Source organism: Aulonocara sp. 'chitande type north' Nkhata Bay, linkage group LG4 (assembly GCF_057382095.1).
Source record: "Aulonocara sp. 'chitande type north' Nkhata Bay isolate Kocher_YH1m ecotype deep benthic linkage group LG4, A_spYH_male_GT1.1, whole genome shotgun sequence".
NCBI lineage: Eukaryota > Metazoa > Chordata > Actinopteri > Cichliformes > Cichlidae > Aulonocara > Aulonocara sp. 'chitande type north' Nkhata Bay.
Window position 1 is genome coordinate 32,730,830 of NC_141347.1, and position 20,996 is coordinate 32,751,825.

General features: G+C 41.3%; 1 protein-coding gene across 1 annotated transcript; it reads left to right on the forward strand.

Moving 5' to 3' along the window:
- The first annotated feature begins 272 nt into the window (after positions 1-272).
- Positions 273-19,919, forward strand: paqr4a (progestin and adipoQ receptor family member IVa). The gene is made up of 3 exons (XM_086290007.1): positions 273-1,588; positions 10,323-10,541; positions 13,234-19,919. The coding sequence occupies exons 1-3, from the start codon at positions 1,315-1,317 to the stop codon at positions 13,665-13,667; spliced, it is 927 nt and encodes a 308-aa protein (XP_086146133.1). The 5' UTR covers positions 273-1,314; the 3' UTR covers positions 13,668-19,919.
- Positions 19,920-20,996: the final 1,077 nt, after the last annotated feature.

Genomic DNA, 20,996 nt, shown 5'->3' on the forward strand with positions numbered 1-20,996 from the left:
GTGCGCTGTCTGTTGTTTTGGATTTTTGACCTTAGGTATTTAGACTCATCTGTCTTCTCTGCTCCCTACAGCTTCGCCGTTACATCCGTCTCCCTCTCATGCACAACACATGCATTGTCTTGCTTCTACCGACTTTGGAGAGATGAGAGCCATCTCTCCACGAAGAGTGCTTATTATCACTAAAGATCACACTGTACCAACATCACTGTCCATGGAGACCGCTGCCTGACCTCATCCTACCTCTCTCTGCCTGGCTTTTTTTTCACTAGCGGAAGCAACCTTCCAAACCCTAATATCCTGTCGTATTTTTCACTCGCAGCTTTACTTTATCCTTTAGTGTTAGGTAACTATAATAACCTTATTTGAGAATAGTTGTGCGAAACTTCCTGGCTTTTATTTTGAAAACAACGATCGGAAATGTCCAGGTTTCTGTCTGAGTAACTTGACGCTTGGAAGACGATGCAGGGGAGACTCGAGGCCGCCGGAGAGGACTCCGCATTTCAAGGAAAACAGCCACCTAGAAATAATGATGGATCATAGTTGGCTCAAACACCTGATGAAGACACTGAATACTCGCCGTATGAAGCAGGCTGGGCGTGTTTAAAGCCAGCCGGCTCAAGTATCCGCTTTTACATCCTCAGCCACCGGACATTGGTAGGCGACTGCCCGGCTTGCTAGCCCGCAGTCCTTCAAAATCTCTGCTCCACAATCACGGACCTTCTCCATTTATTTTTTTATTTTTTCAGTGGCATTACGAAACCTAGCAAGTATACAAGGGGCTGGATTAACAAAAAGCGCACGTCTACTTTCAATGCAGTGAAGGTGTAACCTGCTAGTCCTGTATTTCACATCTGACCGCTGGGATCGAGCTAGCATCATCTGGAGTTGGACGCTGGCGCGGCTCCCCTACAGCATCCTTGCCTGCGCCGCTGCACCGGAATGCTAACTAACGAGGAAATGGCTTTAACATGACCGCGAACCCTTCGCCTCTCAAACGCCTAGCGCTTGTAGGTGGCACACGGACACTTTAGATGTCAAATGTAATGTCCGCCGGGAGCTTGCATCATGCGTGTGGCTTTCCGCGTCTGTCTCCAGCCTCGCGGATGACACTCGCACAGGTACCGGCGGTTCAAAGCGAGCAGCGACGGCGCGCGCACACAGTTGCCGGGTAGCGCTTAGAGACTTCTCCTGAGCTAGCTAGCGCCGAGCTAGGCGGCTAACAGCACAAAATAATAATTAAAAAAACAAAGCAAAAAACAAACAAACAAACAACAACAACCCCAAAACAAAACAAAAACCTCACAACCAATACCAATGGTTTCCCATAAGGTTTTAGTCGCAATAATCTTACTGAACGTGTATATAGGTGTACAGTCAGTTTTTTACTTATTCGGCGGTGTCCTTTTAACCGTCCTCTTTGCTATGGCATTTTTAAATGGACCCAGGCTGCTGGACTGGGCGAGTTCACCTCCACATCTTCAGTTCAACAAATACGTCCTTACGGGATACCGGCCAATTTCCTCCGTGCAGGACTGCATCAGAAGCCTGTTTTACCTGCACAATGAACTTGGAAACATATACACTCACGGTGAGTACAACAAAAATCAGATTGGAATGCTTAGTCAGCATGTGAGATTTGTGTAGAGAGGGAGACAGACCCTGTACCTGCTGAAGGATGCACTGCCAGACTCTGCAACACAGGCTGGGAAGCTTTCATGAAGGCATACATGACTCACACTCTTTTTTATTTTAAATATACATTATTTATCCAGATGACAGCAATTTACAGTTTATTTCTTGTACAACTCTTCAGTGTGATTCATCTAAAACGTACAATAACAGAACACAAAAGCAGAACATGGTTTGACTGACTGATTTATTTATTTTTTATTTTTTCATTTTTAATGTGTCATGCATAAGGGAATCAGTCCAATCCAAACAGGCTTACAAGGCACAACTAGGAAGAAACCAGAGCTAGAGTAGGACCATACAAATTACAAGAGTACTAAAGAAATAATCCAGCTTTGAAGTCTCATGCATTAGGAGCAAAGGCAGCAGACTCATAGACATCAAAAATGATTAAAAACCATCTTCAGTCATCATCAGCGTATCAACACATTTATGGTTTGACAAAGAGCTCATTAACTATCACAGAAGGACAATACAAAATAAACTGATTTATTTTTAAGCATAAAATAAGATTTGGCAACTATCACCAGTTATTACACTGGAAATACTACTGCCAAGTTTATTCAGTTTTCAATGAATAAAAAAAGCAGGAAATCATATACTTTGAAAAGCTGTAATGTTTGCAAGGCAATGTTTGCATTGTTGCAATATATATATATATATATATATATATATATATATATATATATATATATATATATATATATATGTATGTATATTAGGGCTGCCACAAACGATTATTTTGATAGTCGACTAGTCACCGATTATTTTTGCGATTAGTCAACTAATCAGATCATCATCCATTGGACGTACAGCGTACAGCTTATTGCACCAGCAGCATCTGGTCTTATATAACTATCATTAGCTTACAGCTTGAAGTGTTTGTGCTAACTAAAAATAAAGACAAGATGGTAGTTTATTAATTTTTAATGAAATTTGCAGATTGTTTCGGTGAAGTTTAATAAACTCCTTGCTTTCTAAAATATAACAGGACACCGGAGTATATTCTCCAGCGTCTCACACTTCTGATAATCAGCTGTCTGCTTGACAGTTTTAGCTGTGCAAAAACTATAACTTTAATCTCAGCCAAACCGATTTACTCAGGAACAAATAAAATACTAAAGAAAGCCAAACAATAACATTTTTAAGTTATCTAAGTGACTTATATATATGTTTAACCTGACTAGCGAAAGACGGCGGTGGGTTTGAAAATGATTTGCCGGGAGTCCGGTGTTCTCACGGCTCTAGTTAGCCTTGCCCCCGCCTAGCTAACGAGCTAGTGGGTAACAGACGTCTTCGAAAACGTCGGAGCGCTTTTGAAAATATGCGGTGTCTTGATAAACTGGGCAGATATTTGAGGTTTACACAGCTACATTCTCGCCTGAAAATATGTTAAACGTTTATTTTGTGACCCAGAAAGAATAATAAGAGTAAAGTTAAAACTACTAGCTGCCGCCATTGTTGACAGCTGCGCTATGAATTCTGGGACACAGCTTCTTCTTCTTCGGGGTTTAACGGCAGCTGGCATCCTTGTACATGCAGTGCTGCCATCTTCTGTTTCAGTCCGTTATTACACTCTTAAATCCTACTACTCATTCCTGCGTCCTTTGTGATCTTACAAAGCTTCAAACGATGCGTCGACTATTAAATTAGTCGTCGACGATTTTAATAGTCGACATAATCGTGACTAGTCGACTAATCGTGGCAGCCCTAATATATATATATATATATATATATATATATATATATATATATATATATATATATATATATTAGGCGAGTGGCTCCAGCAGATCCCGGGAATAACATCGGAGATCTCTGTCCAGAAGAGCGCAGTCCTGGGAACAGCTAAGATACTGCGCAGGACCCTCAAGCTCCCAGGCCTCTGGTAGAGGACCCGAGCTTGAAGGATAAACCGCCCGCAGGGGCGTGCTGGGTGTTGTTTATATATATATATATATATAATGAGCATATGATGTTTGTAATGAAGTATTTTAGAATTATATTAAAATGAAAATTAAAGGTCTCTTAACTCTCTAGCACTGCATGTTATAAACTAGTTGGTAAGTTATTGTGAGGCCTCTGCACCAGCTCTGGTACATGTGCTGCAGGCAGTGCTGAGAGTATTAAAACAATAGATTTGCTGGATGAAGCATCTTTTTCTGCATGATGTTTATTAAAAGAAAATGTTTTCATGTTGATAAATACTGCCAGGGCCAATATCATTCATGTGAAACACTCAGCCCACCAAAGAGCTGAAATCCAGCTCACTGGAATGCTTTGCGGAGAAGAAGGACATCAGTTTGACGTTTGACTGCATTTTGCAGGCTGCTCTTTGCTGCTATACCTAAAACAAAGGATCACATCATGAAAATGTTTGGCCGACCTGTTATTTTCATCTGAGTCATGTCAGTTTTACAGCCATTGTTTGCCATACCATGCCACTGAAAAGTGATGGGTTTCAGCCCTATCCACTATACTGTTACATTTCTCTGTCATGACGTTAGAAAAATGTAACATGTGGAAAAATTGAGGCATATTCTTGAAATAGCAGAGATTTTTCTTCAGATTTCTCAGGCTGTCCATCAGTTTTATACATGTTACTTCTATTAAAGGCTGAGCTTATGTGAAATCTGGCACCCACCACTTAGGTTTTGGCCTTTTGCAGAAGAGGATCTAATTTACTCAAACTTAAAATACATTTTTGATTAACAAGCATCCAAAAATAACAGGAAAAAGCAAAAACTTGTATTAACTAATGTAACAAAGGCTCTTTGTCTTAACTGTATTGCACCAGTCGTGCTTACAGCCTGTAATGTGGCACTCAGCAGCATGACTTGTGTCTTTTGCCCTCCTCTTTTCATATCAAAGTGCAATCTGGATGGTGTCATTTAACTTTGTTGTGGCGCTCCAGCATCCAGCAGTCACGGCGCAGTTAAACAGCATCAGTGATTATCAGCTAAGTGGCTCTGGATGTCTTTATTGCACTCCAGTGATGTTGGCTTAGCGTGTGACCTCAACATAACAGGCTAATGTTTAATTTAATGAGCATTATTTTCCAGTTTTCCAGATCTGAGAAGAAGAAGAAAAAGCTGCGCTGTGCTTGTAATTCTTCTTTATTATTGTGCTGTAACATTTCGGCTGAGTTTCATGAGCCGGCTTGTTTTGCATATAAACTGAAAACATCCTGCCCGCAGCTCAGGGGCCTGTGCTTCGTACCGCGCTAAGTGAGTTAGCTGGATTTGATTGTTGACGATTTCGCGTGATCCTGGATCGTTCGGTTCCCCGAAGCCCATCCGGGACTTGCTGTCATAGCAACAGAGCCGTAAGCGTAAACCTGCTGGGGAGCAGGTTTACTTTATGTAAACAGGATTAGATCGCGGCCACGCAGGTATGCCCGCGTCATTCATACGAAAGCAACAGCGATATTCCACCACTGTTTCACCATAAATAAATAACATCACTGTAACCAAAGATAATGCAGCACTTGATCCTTTTATTGATTTAACACAGATACATACAGGTCATTCCCTAAAAAAGGGAAATGTACTATTAACATTCTATTACATGTATGTGATTATTACAGATGTAATTCATATTTCAGAGTAGTAATTGTAAATTACTTCGTGTAATCAAGATGAGAGACCACGGCTATAAAAGCGAAGGTGGATTTGGGAAGTCTGTCGCAGTCATATCCTGTCCGTTTACGCGAGCAACCCATTGCGGAAGGTGCAAGATTGATAAGGAGAGTCCTCAGAATTCAGCGTATATTGCGGGACAGACAGGATCCTTTAGCTCAGCGCGACAGTGTGCTCATAGAGAGATATCGATTTTCCCGTGAGGGTATTATTCACTTAACCAACTTGTTGACGAGGGGGTGCAGGACCACCACCTGTCTTTTTTTTTGCTCTGCCCTTTTCTTGGTTGCTGTTATGAACAAACAAACAGAGTATTTCAGGGTCTCTTTCCAAGAGACGACAAGCAATATAAGTGATAAATATTACCATTCTGTAGAATATTCTTATATTTCACTTTTACTTGTTCCCATGTTCTAGTGGGTCCTGTTGTGGCTCTAATGTGAAAGGGGATATAATATAACTAGGGGTGGGTTTTTATAATCGATTCATCGATTAAAATCGATTCTGGCTTGGATAACGTAAAATCGATTCATTAAAATCCTGAATCGATTTTTTAATATAAATTTATTTTGTCCGAAATGCCAGAATCTGTCAGGAATCGCTGTGCGGCAGGCAGGAGTTGGACCCAAAATGCAGGACTCACAGACTCGGGGAGGTGAACTCAAAACACAGCTTTATTTGCTGGGAGAACAAACATACAAACTAGACTAAACTGGGAAACCATAAACTAAGAACTCACAGGGAGATCCACACACAGCATGAGGGACGACGTCACGCCGAACAGAGGGAGACGCAGACAGAAATACACAGAGGGTAAACGAGGAAAGTGGGAACACACGGGGAACACAGGTGACACTGATAACGAGACAGGGCGGGGTGAACTGAACATGACATGTACGGGCGTGAGAGTCACAAAGTAAACAGGAAGTGCACAGAGGTTCAGACAGGAGGAGAGAGAGCACGGGGAAAACACAGACATAACGGGCTGGGGAAACATGAAACAACCACAAAGGGAGACGAGGGCTCATAAATACACAGGGCACACAGGGGGGAGAGAGAGAGCACGGGGAGAACTTGGACATAATGGGCAGGGGAAACATGGAATAAAACATAAGGAGAGACGAGGGCTCACAGATACACAGAGGGGCACACAGGGGGTAAAAGCCATGAAGGGAAAACACTTAGGGAACAACACAACAGGGCAACTCAGAAAACATGGCCTAAATAAGGAACAAAATACAAACATACAAGAAAACTAAGAACACTGGGCCAACATGGCCCAGGACCATGACAGTACCCCCCCCTCAAGGGCTGGCTCCTGACAGCCCAAACCCGAAAAAACAAAAACAGAAAACAACCCACCCAGGGCGGGAGGCGGGGGACCAGGACGGAGGGACCAGAACGGGAAACAAAAACAAACAACAGAAAACACAGGAGCACATGACTATAGTCCAAATAAGGTTCAGGGGGCCGACCCAGAGCCCACAGGCACAAGAGTTCACGGGCCACACGGTCGGGGGGCCGACCAGGCGGGTGGCACAGGTGACAGAGTTGTATTGCACCAGTCGTGCTTGTGTGCATTTTCACCCTTGAAAGGCACATTTTTAATTCATGAGAAACACTGAAATGCTGATGTTTTAAAGAATGTGCTTAAACTTCTTTGCATTAACTAAAAGTTTAGGTGTTTTTCACAGGCCCAACTTTTCCAAGTTTCGAAACCTTGGCTTTGAGTATCTGCCAATGCCAAGTAGTGTTAGATAAATAAGCTGTAATCCTTAACATGGATAAAAAATGGGGAATATGAAGGCAGCATTAGTCTCCACTTAAACTTTGTTTTTCAGTTTTGTAAGAATAAATGGTCTTGCCTAATTACTGAGCGTTTAAAAGTCTTCTTTCAGTCAGGATTCACAATGATGAAACTTTCCATCGTGTTGTGTACGTCTCATTACTAGTTTAGTAAACGTTAGGTCCCGGATGTCTTGCCTGCAAAGAAATAATCTTGGCTTAACTTTGCATAGTCATTTTCATGTGCAGTTCCACGCCTGCTTAGAACAAATGCAGCAATCACAACGTGATCAGGAGTGTGACTGTACCTATGTAATCTAAGACCTATTCTGGATCAAAATAAAAAGTTAGTTTTATAGTTTTAGCAATGAGGATAATCTGTGGCTCGCTCACTGGCTAACGACTTGTGACTGACAAATCGTGACGTCTATCTTTTATACTGTGGTGGTCAAGTAAATGCATCGGACTGAACCGAATACATCATCCCGTAGATCAGCACACTGTCGTTGCTTGATTTTGCTTTTTCAACTCAGGATTAAAATTATATCCAATCCAAATATCAGAGCAGAGCATCCTTAATCTGGCCCTGTTAAAAACAGAAATTAAATGGATTTGACACCCCTGATTTAAGCCAGTAGTGCCCAACTTATTCAAAGGACTCTATTTCAAAAGCTGTCACCCTCCCAAGGTGATTTCTTTTGGTTTAGATGTTAACTGTATGGCAGTTTTGCAAAGAGGGAATTTTTGTTGGCAAAGAAATGTTTTTCCAAGAAATGTTTTTCCAAGACTTTCCTGCTTGGAGGCAAGTGTTTAAACGTGGACTGAATTCTTAAAAAGCAGTTTGACTTGCACGTAATAGCAGACTTGTACGTAAGAGCAGATGAAAAACGCTGTTTTTCATCTCTCTTGAACTCTGTGTTTACACAATGTGCAATTCTTTTAATAGTTTGCTACAAGCCCAGATTAATTGCAGAATTGTGTTAATCTGTTCAGCCAAAGGTGAGAGTGAGGTGTTGGCCTGTTAGCAGTTTGCGTGGTGGGTTTTTTCTATTTTCAAACTGAGATGATTAGACAGCCTGTAATGTGGCACTCAGCAGCATGACTTGTGTCTTTTGCCCTCCTCTTTTCATATCAAAGTGCAATCTGGATGGTGTCATTTAACTTTGTTGTGGCGCTCCAGCATCCAGCAGTCACGGCGCAGTTAAACAGCATCAGTGATTATCAGCTAAGTGGCTCTGGATGTCTTTATTGCACTCCAGTGATGTTGGCTTAGCGTGTGACCTCAACATAACAGGCTAATGTTTAATCTAATGAGCATTATTTTCCAGTTTTCCAGATCTGAGAAGAAGAAGAAAAAGCTGCGCTGTGCTTGTAATTCTTCTTTATTATTGTGCTGTAACATTTCGGCTGAGTTTCATGAGCCGGCTTGTTTTGCATATAAACTGAAAACATCCTGCCCGCAGCTCAGGTCTCAGATACTCAGAGGTCCTCGCTCCCGCTGCTGTGTCCACGCCTGACTTCAACTCGCCAGCTCAGGGCGAATGCTGAGAGGGAGATAATGTGCTTAAAATAGATGTGTTACAGTTGCATGCCATTCCTTGTATCACCTGCCTTGTCTTCAGTGAGAGCAAATATGAGAGAAAGGGAGGAGTGCTGTAGGTGTGTCTCAGAGTGATAAGAGCCGTATGTAAGCGGATCAAATTTCAAGGTCTGCATTTTGCTCACGTAGCAGTCAAATTCCCTGCCAAACAGGGAAACTTAAATGGGAGCCGTGTAGCCATTAGCAGCGTGGCCTTTTGCTGCATCAGAATTAGAGCTTAGTGGGAGCTTTGGCTTTCTCTCAATGGGGAATCACTGATACGTTGGTGCCAATCACGTAGGTTTCCCCTTTGGCTCTTCTTGCTGGTATCTGTGCACTCTCAGCAGCCATTCACAGCTACTGATTCTCATATAGTGTGAAAAACAGCGTCCTCGATTCCAGAAACTCATGAGCGAGATAATCCATCACCGTAAACACGACACCTTAATTTGCTTTTGTCAGAGTTGAGCGGATGGTTTTCATACCAGCATGTGGGCATATTACCTCAGGCAACATTATCCGTTGGACTCTATTTACAAGCAGAAGTAAAAGATGGTGCTTTAGTGGTTTTAATTGCATGTCATCAGATTTGTTAAAAGTGTTGTGACACAAGAAGCACTGCTGTCAGGACGTGTGTGTCTTTACATATGAGATAAGATAAGCTTTACTTTATTCATTCTAGAAGTTTTGAGAAAGTATATTTTTTCTTGTATGGAATAACAATGAAAATAATATAATAAATAATAATAATAATACCAACAGCAATTATATTATTAAATGGAGGTACATAAAGCAGGTAATATTATTTATAAATATAATAAAATAAAATAAATAAAATATAGAAATTAAATAGTGATATGAATGTTAATTAAATCAAAGTTATGAGATATATGCATGTATTAATAATAATGATTTTAAAATATAAAATGCAGATTACAAGGTTAAATAAAATGAAGTATTGTTATTTAATATTTTACTTTATTGTGTTTTTACAAAAGACATTTTTTAAATTATTAATTCAATCATTGCCCTGTATTAAGCTCAGCCTTTTACATGACGTTCTGTTGTTTAGACTATTTAGATTTTTATGTAGCTCATTAATTTCATTTGATTATTCAATTTCTTATTTTTTCTATTTATTTAAAGTTTATTTGATTTTTCTCTTGTGTCGTTTTAACGTTACAATTTCCGCCTAATTACCTTCAGGATAAACACAGTTTAAAAACCACCTCCAGTCTTTTCCTGTTTCATTGTGTGCATATTTCACAGTGTGTTTATTTTTCCACTTCCAGTCATTACACATGCTTTTAAATTTACAGATCAGAGTGGTTCTACAAAGATAAAAAATAAAAGTGTTTCACTTCTGTATGAATTGACTTGTTGAGCCCTAGAAGGACTTTAAATTAAACCCCTGTGTAGTAAAAAATACATTTTTAAATACTACTACATTCCCATTCAGCGAGTATTTGTATTTGGAGACTGATTCCAGAGCAACTAAAAACTCTTGAGTTATGCCACATTCTGCAGATGTGATAAAGTCAGTCTTTTACAAGTCTTTTATTGTGTGGTATAGGTAAAGCCTTCTTTTATAACCACTGCTCTCTCGGTTTCTCTGCCTGCTCACTCTTCAGGCATCCCTCTGGTTTGCTTCCTGGTGCTGCTGCCTCTTAACATCCCCTGGTCTCAGATCAGCGTGACATGGCTGGGTGTGGTGCACTTCCTGGCCTGCCTGTCACCCCAGCTGGGCTCTGTGGTCTACCACCTGTTCATGAACCACGAGGGAGGGGAGCCAGTCTACCACACCCTCCTGAAGCTGGACGTGTGTGGAATCTGCATGATCAACACGCTGGGTGAGGCCTCATGGATTCATTGTCAGCTGTTGTTCTCTTATTGCTGATCTGTTTTCTTCCAGGATGGAATTGATTGTCAGTGATTTACCGTGCAAGTGTTTTGCTTGGAGGTGTACCAGTATTGATTTGTCGCAACACACTCTGATTCGATCTTACTTTGCAAGCAATGATTCGAGCTCTGAAATGATTATTGATCTGTCCATGCTGCCTACATCACCCTATTGTAAGAAAAAATGACAGGCACATTATTTTTTATTTCTTTATAGACTTCTACACTTTGAATGAACCTTTTAGATTTGCCCACTACACCGATATCGATAATACAGTACATTCAATATTAATATTGTGACAAAGCATGGGAATAACAGGAATTGTGCCAGGAATTTTTACCAACCCTGCAACCTGCCAGGCCTAAGCACCGGGGATATTTATTCATCTTTACGACCAAAGCTACAACCCTTACGTTAGCTTACAGGCCTCCTGTTCCCATTAACTGTTTTTAACCATAAAACATATTTGGAAAATCTACAATAAAGTCTAAAAAAGGGATTAAACACCCAAGAAAACATTGTGATGTATTACTGTTTTACCTGATAATCTGATGTCAATCCACTTATGCCCACTAATTATTCATTTAGGTAGGCTAAATCATTCATCAGTGTATGTTAACAAGGTTAAATATGATATGAATGTTCTTTTCATGCTAGTTGTGGATAAAGTATCCTTTGTGTTTCATCACAGAGCTGCATAGACAAAGGTCTTTCTGTCTGTGCCATTCAGCAATTATCAATTAGTCGTTTGTCGGCTGCACTTTTTTTGAGGGGTCGCCGCAATGGTACATAAGCATCTGAGTATTGGAATAGGGCACAACCCTCCTGGTGTATTCAGAGTTAGGGTATGCACTAGTAGAACACTAACTTGTGACTTCCTGTGCTTTGGTTGCACAGTTTTACCCAACTAGTCGTTAAGAAAATACCATGAAAGCAGTTGGCATCATTTAATTGCACTAAATTCCTTCATCCCCTTAAATTCACTGTTATAGGCCTTTCAGATCCTTTCTTTAGATAGAAAGGATCTGAAATCCTTTCTATCTAAAGGTTTAGCAGCAAAGTCTAGAGGCTATGAACAACTAGGGTTGGGTTGACATGATAAAAAGAACAGAATAACAACTCTCAGGAATGCAGACAGACGAGTGGATACACGTCCTCCCGAATTAACTAATGCATACAATTCATGTGAACGTAAAGAAAACTCTGTCAGGATTAGTGAAGTTAAACAGACTCAAATGCAGGGCAGACAGAGAGTAAAACAATATGAATATTAATGGACAGACCTACAGGTAATTTTCAGGATTTTCAGCAAGTAAATAACAAAACTCCAACATAAGGGAACAGAAGATGGTTAGCAGTGCAGAATTAGGCAAGAAGACAAAGGCAAATATAGCTTTAGACAGAGGACAGACCGGGAAACAATAAACGTGAGAATAATTAAAGCAGGAAATCCAAAAAGGAAGGAAAATCCACAAAGGCAGGAAACAATGAAACATGTAAGAAAATGAACCTTTACAGTAAAATATGAGTCAACTAAAAGACTAATAACTCACCCTGCCGACAGGAGGACTCAGGTAGGAGAACACAGAGGGCAGGAGAAGTCTAACAACAATGTAATCTATAACAAGGATCACTTCTTCTTTTTCTCTTTGCCTACAAATGATTTTCCATTTGCAGTTAAAATGAATCAGAAGAAAACAGTTAATGATCACATCTGAGTCACAAATTAATTGTGTCTTGTTCGGTTAATGGATTCATCACCCTCAGCTCAAGGTGACTGTGAGTTTAATAAAACAGAAATGCTTTCAGTCTACGAAATAATAACTTTTCCGTTGAAACAACGTCCTCTACTTATTTTATTTTTTCCTTTGTGCTAAAAAAACCTCCTTTATTTTACTGAGTTATCCACGTCTAGAAAGCTTAGCTTATTTAGTAGCTGTATTTAGGAACAGTGCATTTAAAGCTCAGTTGAACATTAGAAGAACTGAACGCTGCAAATCTAAGGGGCAGAGTCGGCAATATTAGCAGTCTTGATTCATGATTAAGCTTGTTGAACAAGTACTTTGATGAAGGACCCTTATTAGCTTTTGACCCACAAAGGTTATGACTATGGTTACAGCAATGAATGACACAGTTATTAACTCTAATAAAATGATTTCACTCAACCTGGGTTCACCTTCTCTGTAACGGCACTACCTGCTGATTGTGTGTCAGAGAGGACAGGCTGCAGACCCCTAATGACAACATAGAGAAAAACAAAGGGCCAAATTTTACAATACTGACGATTCACACACTTGGTCCTGAATACGTTTTACAGTCGACATGCTTCTATTTTTAGTCACACACTGTAAATCTCTGTCCCATCAGTGTTGCCTTCCTGCTGAGTTCTCTAGAAAAGAGAACTGCCTCCTTATTGCAGTAACCTCATCATCCACTTCCTGTAATGTGACATAAAAAATACAAAGTTTGAGGTTGTTTCAGCCACCTCCCTGCACAGTTGCACTGTGATTACTGAAACCATCAAGCTTTGACCAAAAGCGCAGAGTTACACACGCAGCTTTAAAAGGTCAATGATTTGTGCTTTTCACGAGGCGTGGCTTCATCGCTCTCCTGACTTCCCTCTGTCTTTTTTCGTGTCTTAGGAGCGCTGCCTATCGTCTACACCACACTGCTGTGCTACCCATTTATCCGCACTGTGGCCCTTTTAGTCTACATCCTGCTGTCCAGCCACGCCATCTACTGCGCCGTCACCGCTCGGAGCAGCGTTCGGCGGTTGCGCTCCTTCGCCTGGCAAGCGCTGTTTCGCTTCTCCTTCTTCCTGCTCCGCTGGGTGGGCGTGGGCGGCGGCAGTCCCACCTCGCTACGCCACTTTCTCACGATGGATGCACTGGCCGTGCTGGGCGGGGTCATCAACATCACGCGCATCCCGGAGCGCTTTTGGCCGGGTCTCTTCGACTACTGGTGCAACAGCCACCAGATCATGCATGTACTGGTGGTGATCTCCATCCTTTACCTGCACTGGGGCGTGCTGGACGACCTTCTCTGGATCACCAGCTACGACTGCCCCTCAGATTGACCCACACAGCAGCCCCCCGGCCCCTCACAAGGAGTGCTGGAACATACCATTGAAAGACCTCTGGGGGAGGGGGGAGCATGGAAAGGGAAGGGAAAGGACAGGGATCACAGAAACTAATGCTGTGCATGTGTTCACTTCATGCGCTGAAACTTAGAATGTTCATATCTTCGTCCATCTTGATTTGTGCGAATGCAGGTAAAAGTATGTCGAGTAACACGCACAATCATTCTGACTTGCTCAGTTGCCACAAACTTGGTGCAAAGGCATATACATACACACACACACACACACACACACACACACACACACACACATCCATACACAAACCGATAAAAAAAGTGGAAAATTTTAAAAAGTAAATTTATTAACCAAGTTTTAAACCCTATAATGTCTTAGGTAAAGGTTACAGCTCGAAGCCTTTTACATAATGATAGAAGTTTCTTTTAAGGATTACTTGATGTCGTTGATTAAAATGGTCTTAATCAGTGGTTCTGAAAGTTGGGTCTACGGCCCATAGCTAAAATATCTAGTGATAAATTTCCTTTAAATTGCTGAAATTACATTCTGATCTTAAAAAGTGGCGATCTACAGATGGAGACTATATTTTGTGTCCTTTAATCACACCCATGTTATCTTTGGACGAGTAGAAACTGACACGCGTCTAAAATGTTTAGATTTAAAAGTTTCATAATTTTGGCATGCAAGAGTAGAAATGGTAGTAAGCATGCGGTTTGTCAGTGTTGGGATTATAAGCGAGACCTTGGAAAAATGTTCTTGCCCGTCGCCTCAGGAATACACCGAGCTGTGTTGCATTCCAAGTCTCATGCTGCTCCCGAAGCTGATCTCGCCCACTCACGACAATGCTTGCAAATCCATCAGACAGGTTGCGGCACGCCCCAGAAGCAGCTTTGTGTCCTGAGTGTTTTTTATGGAAGCTGCATTAAGATGCACAGAGTAGGGCCGGAATTCAGACCCAGAAGAGCAAAGAGTGTCTTGCCAATTTTGAAAGAGTGCTGGGCGGTATTCTGATTCTAATTTAATTCATCTGAATATGAATTTAAGAAAATATATGAGGCTTTTTACTGGTAGAGACCTAGAAAAGACAAAACACTTACTGTGACCTTTGGAGGGGTTTATATGTGGAAAAACATTTTGTGTAAGAAGTACTTTGGAGTGTTTTGAGAAGGGGCTTGTATTAACTTTTCAAACTCAAGGTTACCACTGTGTGTTAACGCCACTGAAGGTTTCATAAAAATTTAAGGGGCTGGGTGAGTGGGAGGAAAATTCATGACACAACCTCAGAACTTTCAAGATTGAAGCTGTAAAAAGCACAGAATGGCACATTTATGAGGAAAAAGTCCGAAGTTTATATTCCTGAATCGCCTGTGTGGTCTTCCTCTTTTCCTCTTGCCTGGCAGATTCATCTTCAACATCATTTGTCCAGTATATGCACTACTCCTCCTCTGCACATGTCCAAACTATCTCAGCCTTGCCAATTCGGGTCTATATATCACAGCAGGTCTCACCATCTTGTAAACCTTTCCCTTCATTCTTGCTACTAACAAATCACTCCTGGCACTTGTCTCCACCCGCTCCACTCTGTTCTTCACCTCTGTTGTGCACTGTCTGCTCCTTTGGAGGGTTGACACCAGGTATTTAAACTAACCTACGTTTCTAACTCATTCACCTCTCCGTCTCCTTCTCATTCACACACATGTATTTTACCTTCTACTGACTTTAATTCCCACCCCCACCTCGGAGCCATCTGTCACTCTTACCGCACACCTTACCACTGTCTCTCTATCCTTATGCATGTCTTGCACCACTCTCCCATACTTCTCTGTCACTCTTGACTTTCTCATGCAGTTACATAGTTCCTCTTTTGGGACCCTGTCATATCGTTCGATCCACAAAGACACAAGTCTTACCTGCTCTATACTTCTCCATCAACACTATCAAAGCAAACATTACGTCTGTAGTGCACTTTCTCGTTTTGAAACCATACTGCTGCTGACTGGTCATCACCTCTCTTTTTCATGGCATGGCTCATCACCTTCATCCTGCTGTACTTACTACAGCTCTGCACATTCCTAATCATTAATTAACTTTCACTACCACCCAGAAACTCATCTCATCTCCTCCCTAAACTCTGTACAGGATTCTTCCTTCTTCAACTTCTAACTCTACCGTCCTGTAGAAATTTGCGCTCATACCACAAGCACTATTTTAAAAATAAACACTCTATGCAGACCAAATGAAACGCCCCTCAACCCGACGTCGATTTGCATGAGAAACAGTGACCGGTGTATTCCTGGGGTAAAGGCTCCCTGCCCCCAGACGAGTTTAAAAACCCCTCGTCCAAATGATATGACAGTCTTTGTCTACACTTGTGCAGCATATTCATATCTCACATCACATACACAGCACGCGCTCTCACGCACCTTTGTTTTTACACATGTACAAAGCACTTTTAGAGTTTTAACTTCGTCCAACAGACTGACTTTTACAGGACTGTTTAGTTCCCTGTTTTCTGCCACTGCCTCTTTTTCTTCTTTGTCCTCTCTGTCGTCTGAATGGTCCTTACCGAAGGCGTGTGAGGGGCTCATTCCTGAAGCGTGCCAGCAATGAGCTTACCTGCTGAGATGTCCCAGACCACCAGATGGGATCTGTTGAGTGTTATCAGCTTTGTTTGCACCAGTGCCAAAGAAATTCAGGCATTTTTAAATCAGAAAAGAAACTGATGTCTATGAGCTGCCTTTGCCAAACTTTTGCTTATGTCCAGCCAACCCCAAGTTGATTGGTCTTACGCATTTATTATGACCTCCCTTTGTTTGGAAGACGACCGTTTCCATTTGTGCGAGACGTAATTATCTTTTTAAAGGCAGAGCCTGAGTGCTTTGTGAGTCTTCTGCGCAATTGTGTATAAAAGCCATTGAATGTGCGTAGTTGTTTTATACTAAAATGCCACCATGTGCACATAATACATAAAACTATATGTGGCAGTGCTGAAATGTAAAGGGGTAATGACTTTATAATGCTATTTATAGTTATTTGTCTTCTGGCCCCAAACGCGTAAGGATATATATTTAATCAAGAAATAGATTATATTTATGTTTGTTTTTATTCATTTGTATTAATTTGAATGTGTGTGTCAGCTGCTTAAACAGTTTACATCATTGCAGTGCAGGATCGCTCTGACTGACAGGTCAAATAAGAGGTCAAAGAAAATCCATTGTTTTATTTAAACCCAGCAATTCCGGAGGATTAGCTCCACATTTTCTCTGCGTACAGTTTTTCCTGCCTTCCTGTAATATGTGACGTCTCAGTCACACAGGATCAGATCTGTCTTTACACGTCGCAGCTCGGCGAGGAAAACAGCTGCAATGTGACCTTTAAAACAGGTGCAGGTCTATTCTGAAGTTATTTATGTCCTCAGGCATGAATGTAGATGTGCTGTGCTTAGATGTTTACTTATATATTGACCCTAAATATTGTTATATGGTCAGTCATTTTTGCCACATTATTTATTTATTTAGCTGTACTTGCTTGCACTTTTCTTGAATTGATGTTTAGCCTTTTTAAAGTGGTGGTTTATACACTAAGCTGGCCTACGTATGCAGGAATGAACCCCTCTGAACCCGCCTGCCTGTCATGTATGAGTCACAGCACCTTCATGTGTGTCCAGGCTTGTTACTGTTCTGTAGAAGTAATCGTCGCACTCTTCAGTCATGTTCAGGACTGGCTTCTGAAGCCTCATTTCATACCTAGACCTTTTTTAGTGGTTTTTTTTTTTTTTTTTTTTAAGCATTGGGTTTGTTTCCCACGCTAGTTGCCAACCATGTTAGCCCACCTTCATCTCGCCAAATTAGCAACGTCTGCTCCCGTGACACTGTCTCACAGATGAAGAAGGATTTCACAGAGTCTGAATGATATGCATTAACCCCAACGTGACCCGACTTTATGAACTTGCCCTCATTTAAAAAGTCAGATATTTGTCTGCTAGTCTCACTCTTACAGTGATGATTATGAGTACAATGTAAAAGCTGAAGTTAATGTATTTTTGGCAATTGAATGAAAAAAAATGCATGAAAGTAGCTGTGAAACAGAAACTGATGTCTCATAATGTTAGCTGATTGTTAGTTCACTGTAGCCAGCAACTGATCATTCACTCGGCCGTGGAAATGACTGTGTGGTTAGTTGGAGGTGGGCTTTGGAGTGTGGCGTTACCCTGCAGGGAGAGGATTTGAAGCGATCGGAGGCCATGCATCACAATCAAAACAAACTGCACTGTTCATCGTTCTCCAAAGGGCTTTGAATTCAAGTCAATTCTGAAATACACTTAAAGTCCATATAAATAATGTAAATACATTTATGTAGATTATATACAGTGCAGAAGAATATACAGTGACTCATTTTTAACACGCACACTTGGTTAAGGAAGAAAGATAGGAAGGAATGGGATTACCCACCCAGTGAAGATGCTTAAGACGACTTTACCAAAGTTGAGTTTTGGTTAAAAGATGGAAAGACGTTGAGAAAAAGATGCCCTTTTACAGCTAAACGTGGTTGTAAAGAAACACACTACAAACTCCTCAGAGAACCAGCAGTTCGCACCCAAATTCAGTTATTTTGGTCAATGTTGAGGTCAGAAATCAAACTAACTTTAGCCTGCAGGCTGTGTGCCATTTAGATGTCTTTTATACCTCCAATAAACTGAAAGCGGGAAAATGTGAATTCCAGCCTTTGTAGCAGCCTGAAAACTCAACTTTTAATAAATTCTGACATAAAGGGACATCTGTCTAAAGGCTAAGGACTGGCTGACCAGATTTAGCCCCGAAAACATCGTCCGTTGGACTCCTGGTGCTTGGCGGGTAATGAGGGACACAGACGCGGCTCGATGTGGAGCTTCAGATCGATATGAGTTATGTATTTGATTAGCTATGATGATATATATGTGAAAAACACAGGGAAAAAAAAAGACTGGCATTGGTTTCTGTTCAAATGTAGAGTTGTTTGACCATTTTGTGGCCCTGACTAAGAATGCTTCTGATCATTTAAATGTAACCGCTTTTTTAAAGACACACGGGAAAGATATGCGTGACCATAGCAGGGGAATCTTGGCGGGCATGTGAATACCTCGTGACTACCACTGGTCTATCTATGCATTATCAGCCGAAGGATACGTAACAGTGAAGTCAATTTGTGTTTGTCAAACGGCTCTCTGATCCGCTGTAACGGAGGGCTCTCTCCCAACATCCTGAGTCTCCCGCTTCTCAGGGTGCCATAACAGTAGCTGTAACATCTGAAGCCTGACCGCTGCTGTCTGAAACATGGACGCGAGACTCACCTGCCCTCTTTAGTCCGGTCTGTTCACGCTGGGAACCCAGCTGTCAGGGTGGGCGCAAGGGCGAAGGAAGGTGGAGCATTTCTCTGAAAACCATGTTTCAGGAGTGGAACCCGGTCAGAAAATTGGTCTTTGTCCTTTTGTCTGTATGTTTAATGAAAAAAGAAAAGACATGATGTATAAAAGCATCACTAACAAATCTAAAACCTTTTTTGTTTTTTTTTTAAATATTACACAGGTGCCGGACAGCCTGTTAACAACCTGTTTATAATGGATCACCTGTGTTGTTATATACTGATTATTAATGATTGCTGTTATTCTGTGGATCCTATAATGACACTGGTCTATGTGTACAGGTAATGAGACAAGCCCTTTCCTTTAGGATGAAGGGAGCTTTCTGGAGGGTCTGTCTGTTATTGTCTCCATATCTGCATGGCTTTCTTAATGTGTCAAATGAGTGAGTGTGGCTCCATCTAGTGGAAGTTCATGTTCACTAATGCAGGCATTACTGTAGCTGAACTGCAGCCAAATGAAACGTAACTAACTGGTGGTAATACTGTCACTGCTGGTCTGCAGTTATCCTCCAGCGTTATTTATTTAGATCCCCCAGATCATGTATGTACACATGTGCGTATGAGCTCTCCTGCAGAACCCATGCAAGCATGAAATCTGTATGTTGTCCCGTTTACTTTCGCCTGTTGCACCGACGGGATGCTGATTGCATTCCCAGAGTGCCTCGTTATCCAGTCTGTGTGCTTGCCGATTAATGTGCACGAACTCAGACGGTTTGTTCCTGTGCTGTAGTTCACATGTCTGTGCGACATTAGTGTCCTGTGTAACAGACAGGCTCTCACACTCCTCAGTCTCCAGCAACGATTGTGCAATAAACTGAAGTCTATATTTTTAAATCTGTCATCTCTTTTTTCCTGTTTGTTGCTGTTTCTTTTAAGATGTATGTGTGTGAGAGAGAGGAAGAGAGACTATACTTTTATGCGTGTCTTTGTGAGGAATGATTTGAGTTTGAGGTTTTTTACTTGTCCACAAGTATCTGAGTACATGTTCCCATGCCTTGCAGTTTTTTGTGAGCTCCCTACCTACGCATGCATCCTTCAGGTGGACAGTAAGCAAAGCAGCTGTCCTCGTCAGCCTGGTAATATAATCCCTGCCTGAGGCCACTCCTGCTGACAGCACTCATTTTGGGAGGGTTAAGGGTTGGTTTTAGAGTGTAGGTAAAAATTAGGAATTAGGGTTGGTGTTTGGTACAACAGGGAGTTCAGACTTAGTGTCAGGGTTAAAATTAGATTTGGTGTTTTTTTTTTTTTATCCAATGTTTTATTTGATTGTACACCAAAAAAGGAAGAATTTATAATATGACTCTAATACATCATATTAACAACCTGAGCAGTGTGTTAAAAACATAGATGCTTTTAATACTTTTATATTTCCTGCAACTAACTACAGGAGAGAGGCAGTTTTCAGGTGGTAGATGCACTTCAGTTTTCTAAATCTTAGATCCCCGTTTTGTTCAGAACGATTTTCAACTTTGCGCATCAGTATCACAGGATATATACACTGCTCAAAAAAAATAAAAGAACACCGAAAACACATCAGATCTCACTGGGAAAAAAAATCTTGCTGAATATCTATAGTGATGTGACTGGAACAAAAGGATGCCACATAGTTTGGCTGAATTCAAAGACACAAGTTATGTGGGAGGCTAGTCCAGGTAGCCAAAATGTCATTGCGGCATTTCAGAATGATTCTCCTGGAGGATCTCCTTCAAGTTCTGGACCAGGGCATCGCTGGGCTCCTAGACAGTCTGAGGTGCAATCTGGTGACATCGGATATACCAAAACATAATGTCATACAGGTGTTCTATTGAACTGGGTCAGGTGAGCGTGGGGGCCAGTCAATGGTGTCAATTTCTTCATCCTCCAGGAACTGCAGGACACACTGCACCAGCGTAGTCTGACAGTGGTTCAAAA

Bases quoted from the DNA above. Each gene is read 5' to 3' on its own strand.
- paqr4a (XM_086290007.1), top strand. From the start codon at position 1,315: ATGGTTTCCCATAAGGTTTTAGTCGCAATAATCTTACTGAACGTGTAT. The intron at 1,589-10,322 runs GTGAGTACAACA...CTCACTCTTCAG, and splicing joins TGGAAACATATACACTCACG to GCATCCCTCTGGTTTGCTTC. The intron at 10,542-13,233 runs GTGAGGCCTCAT...TTCGTGTCTTAG, and splicing joins CTGCATGATCAACACGCTGG to GAGCGCTGCCTATCGTCTAC.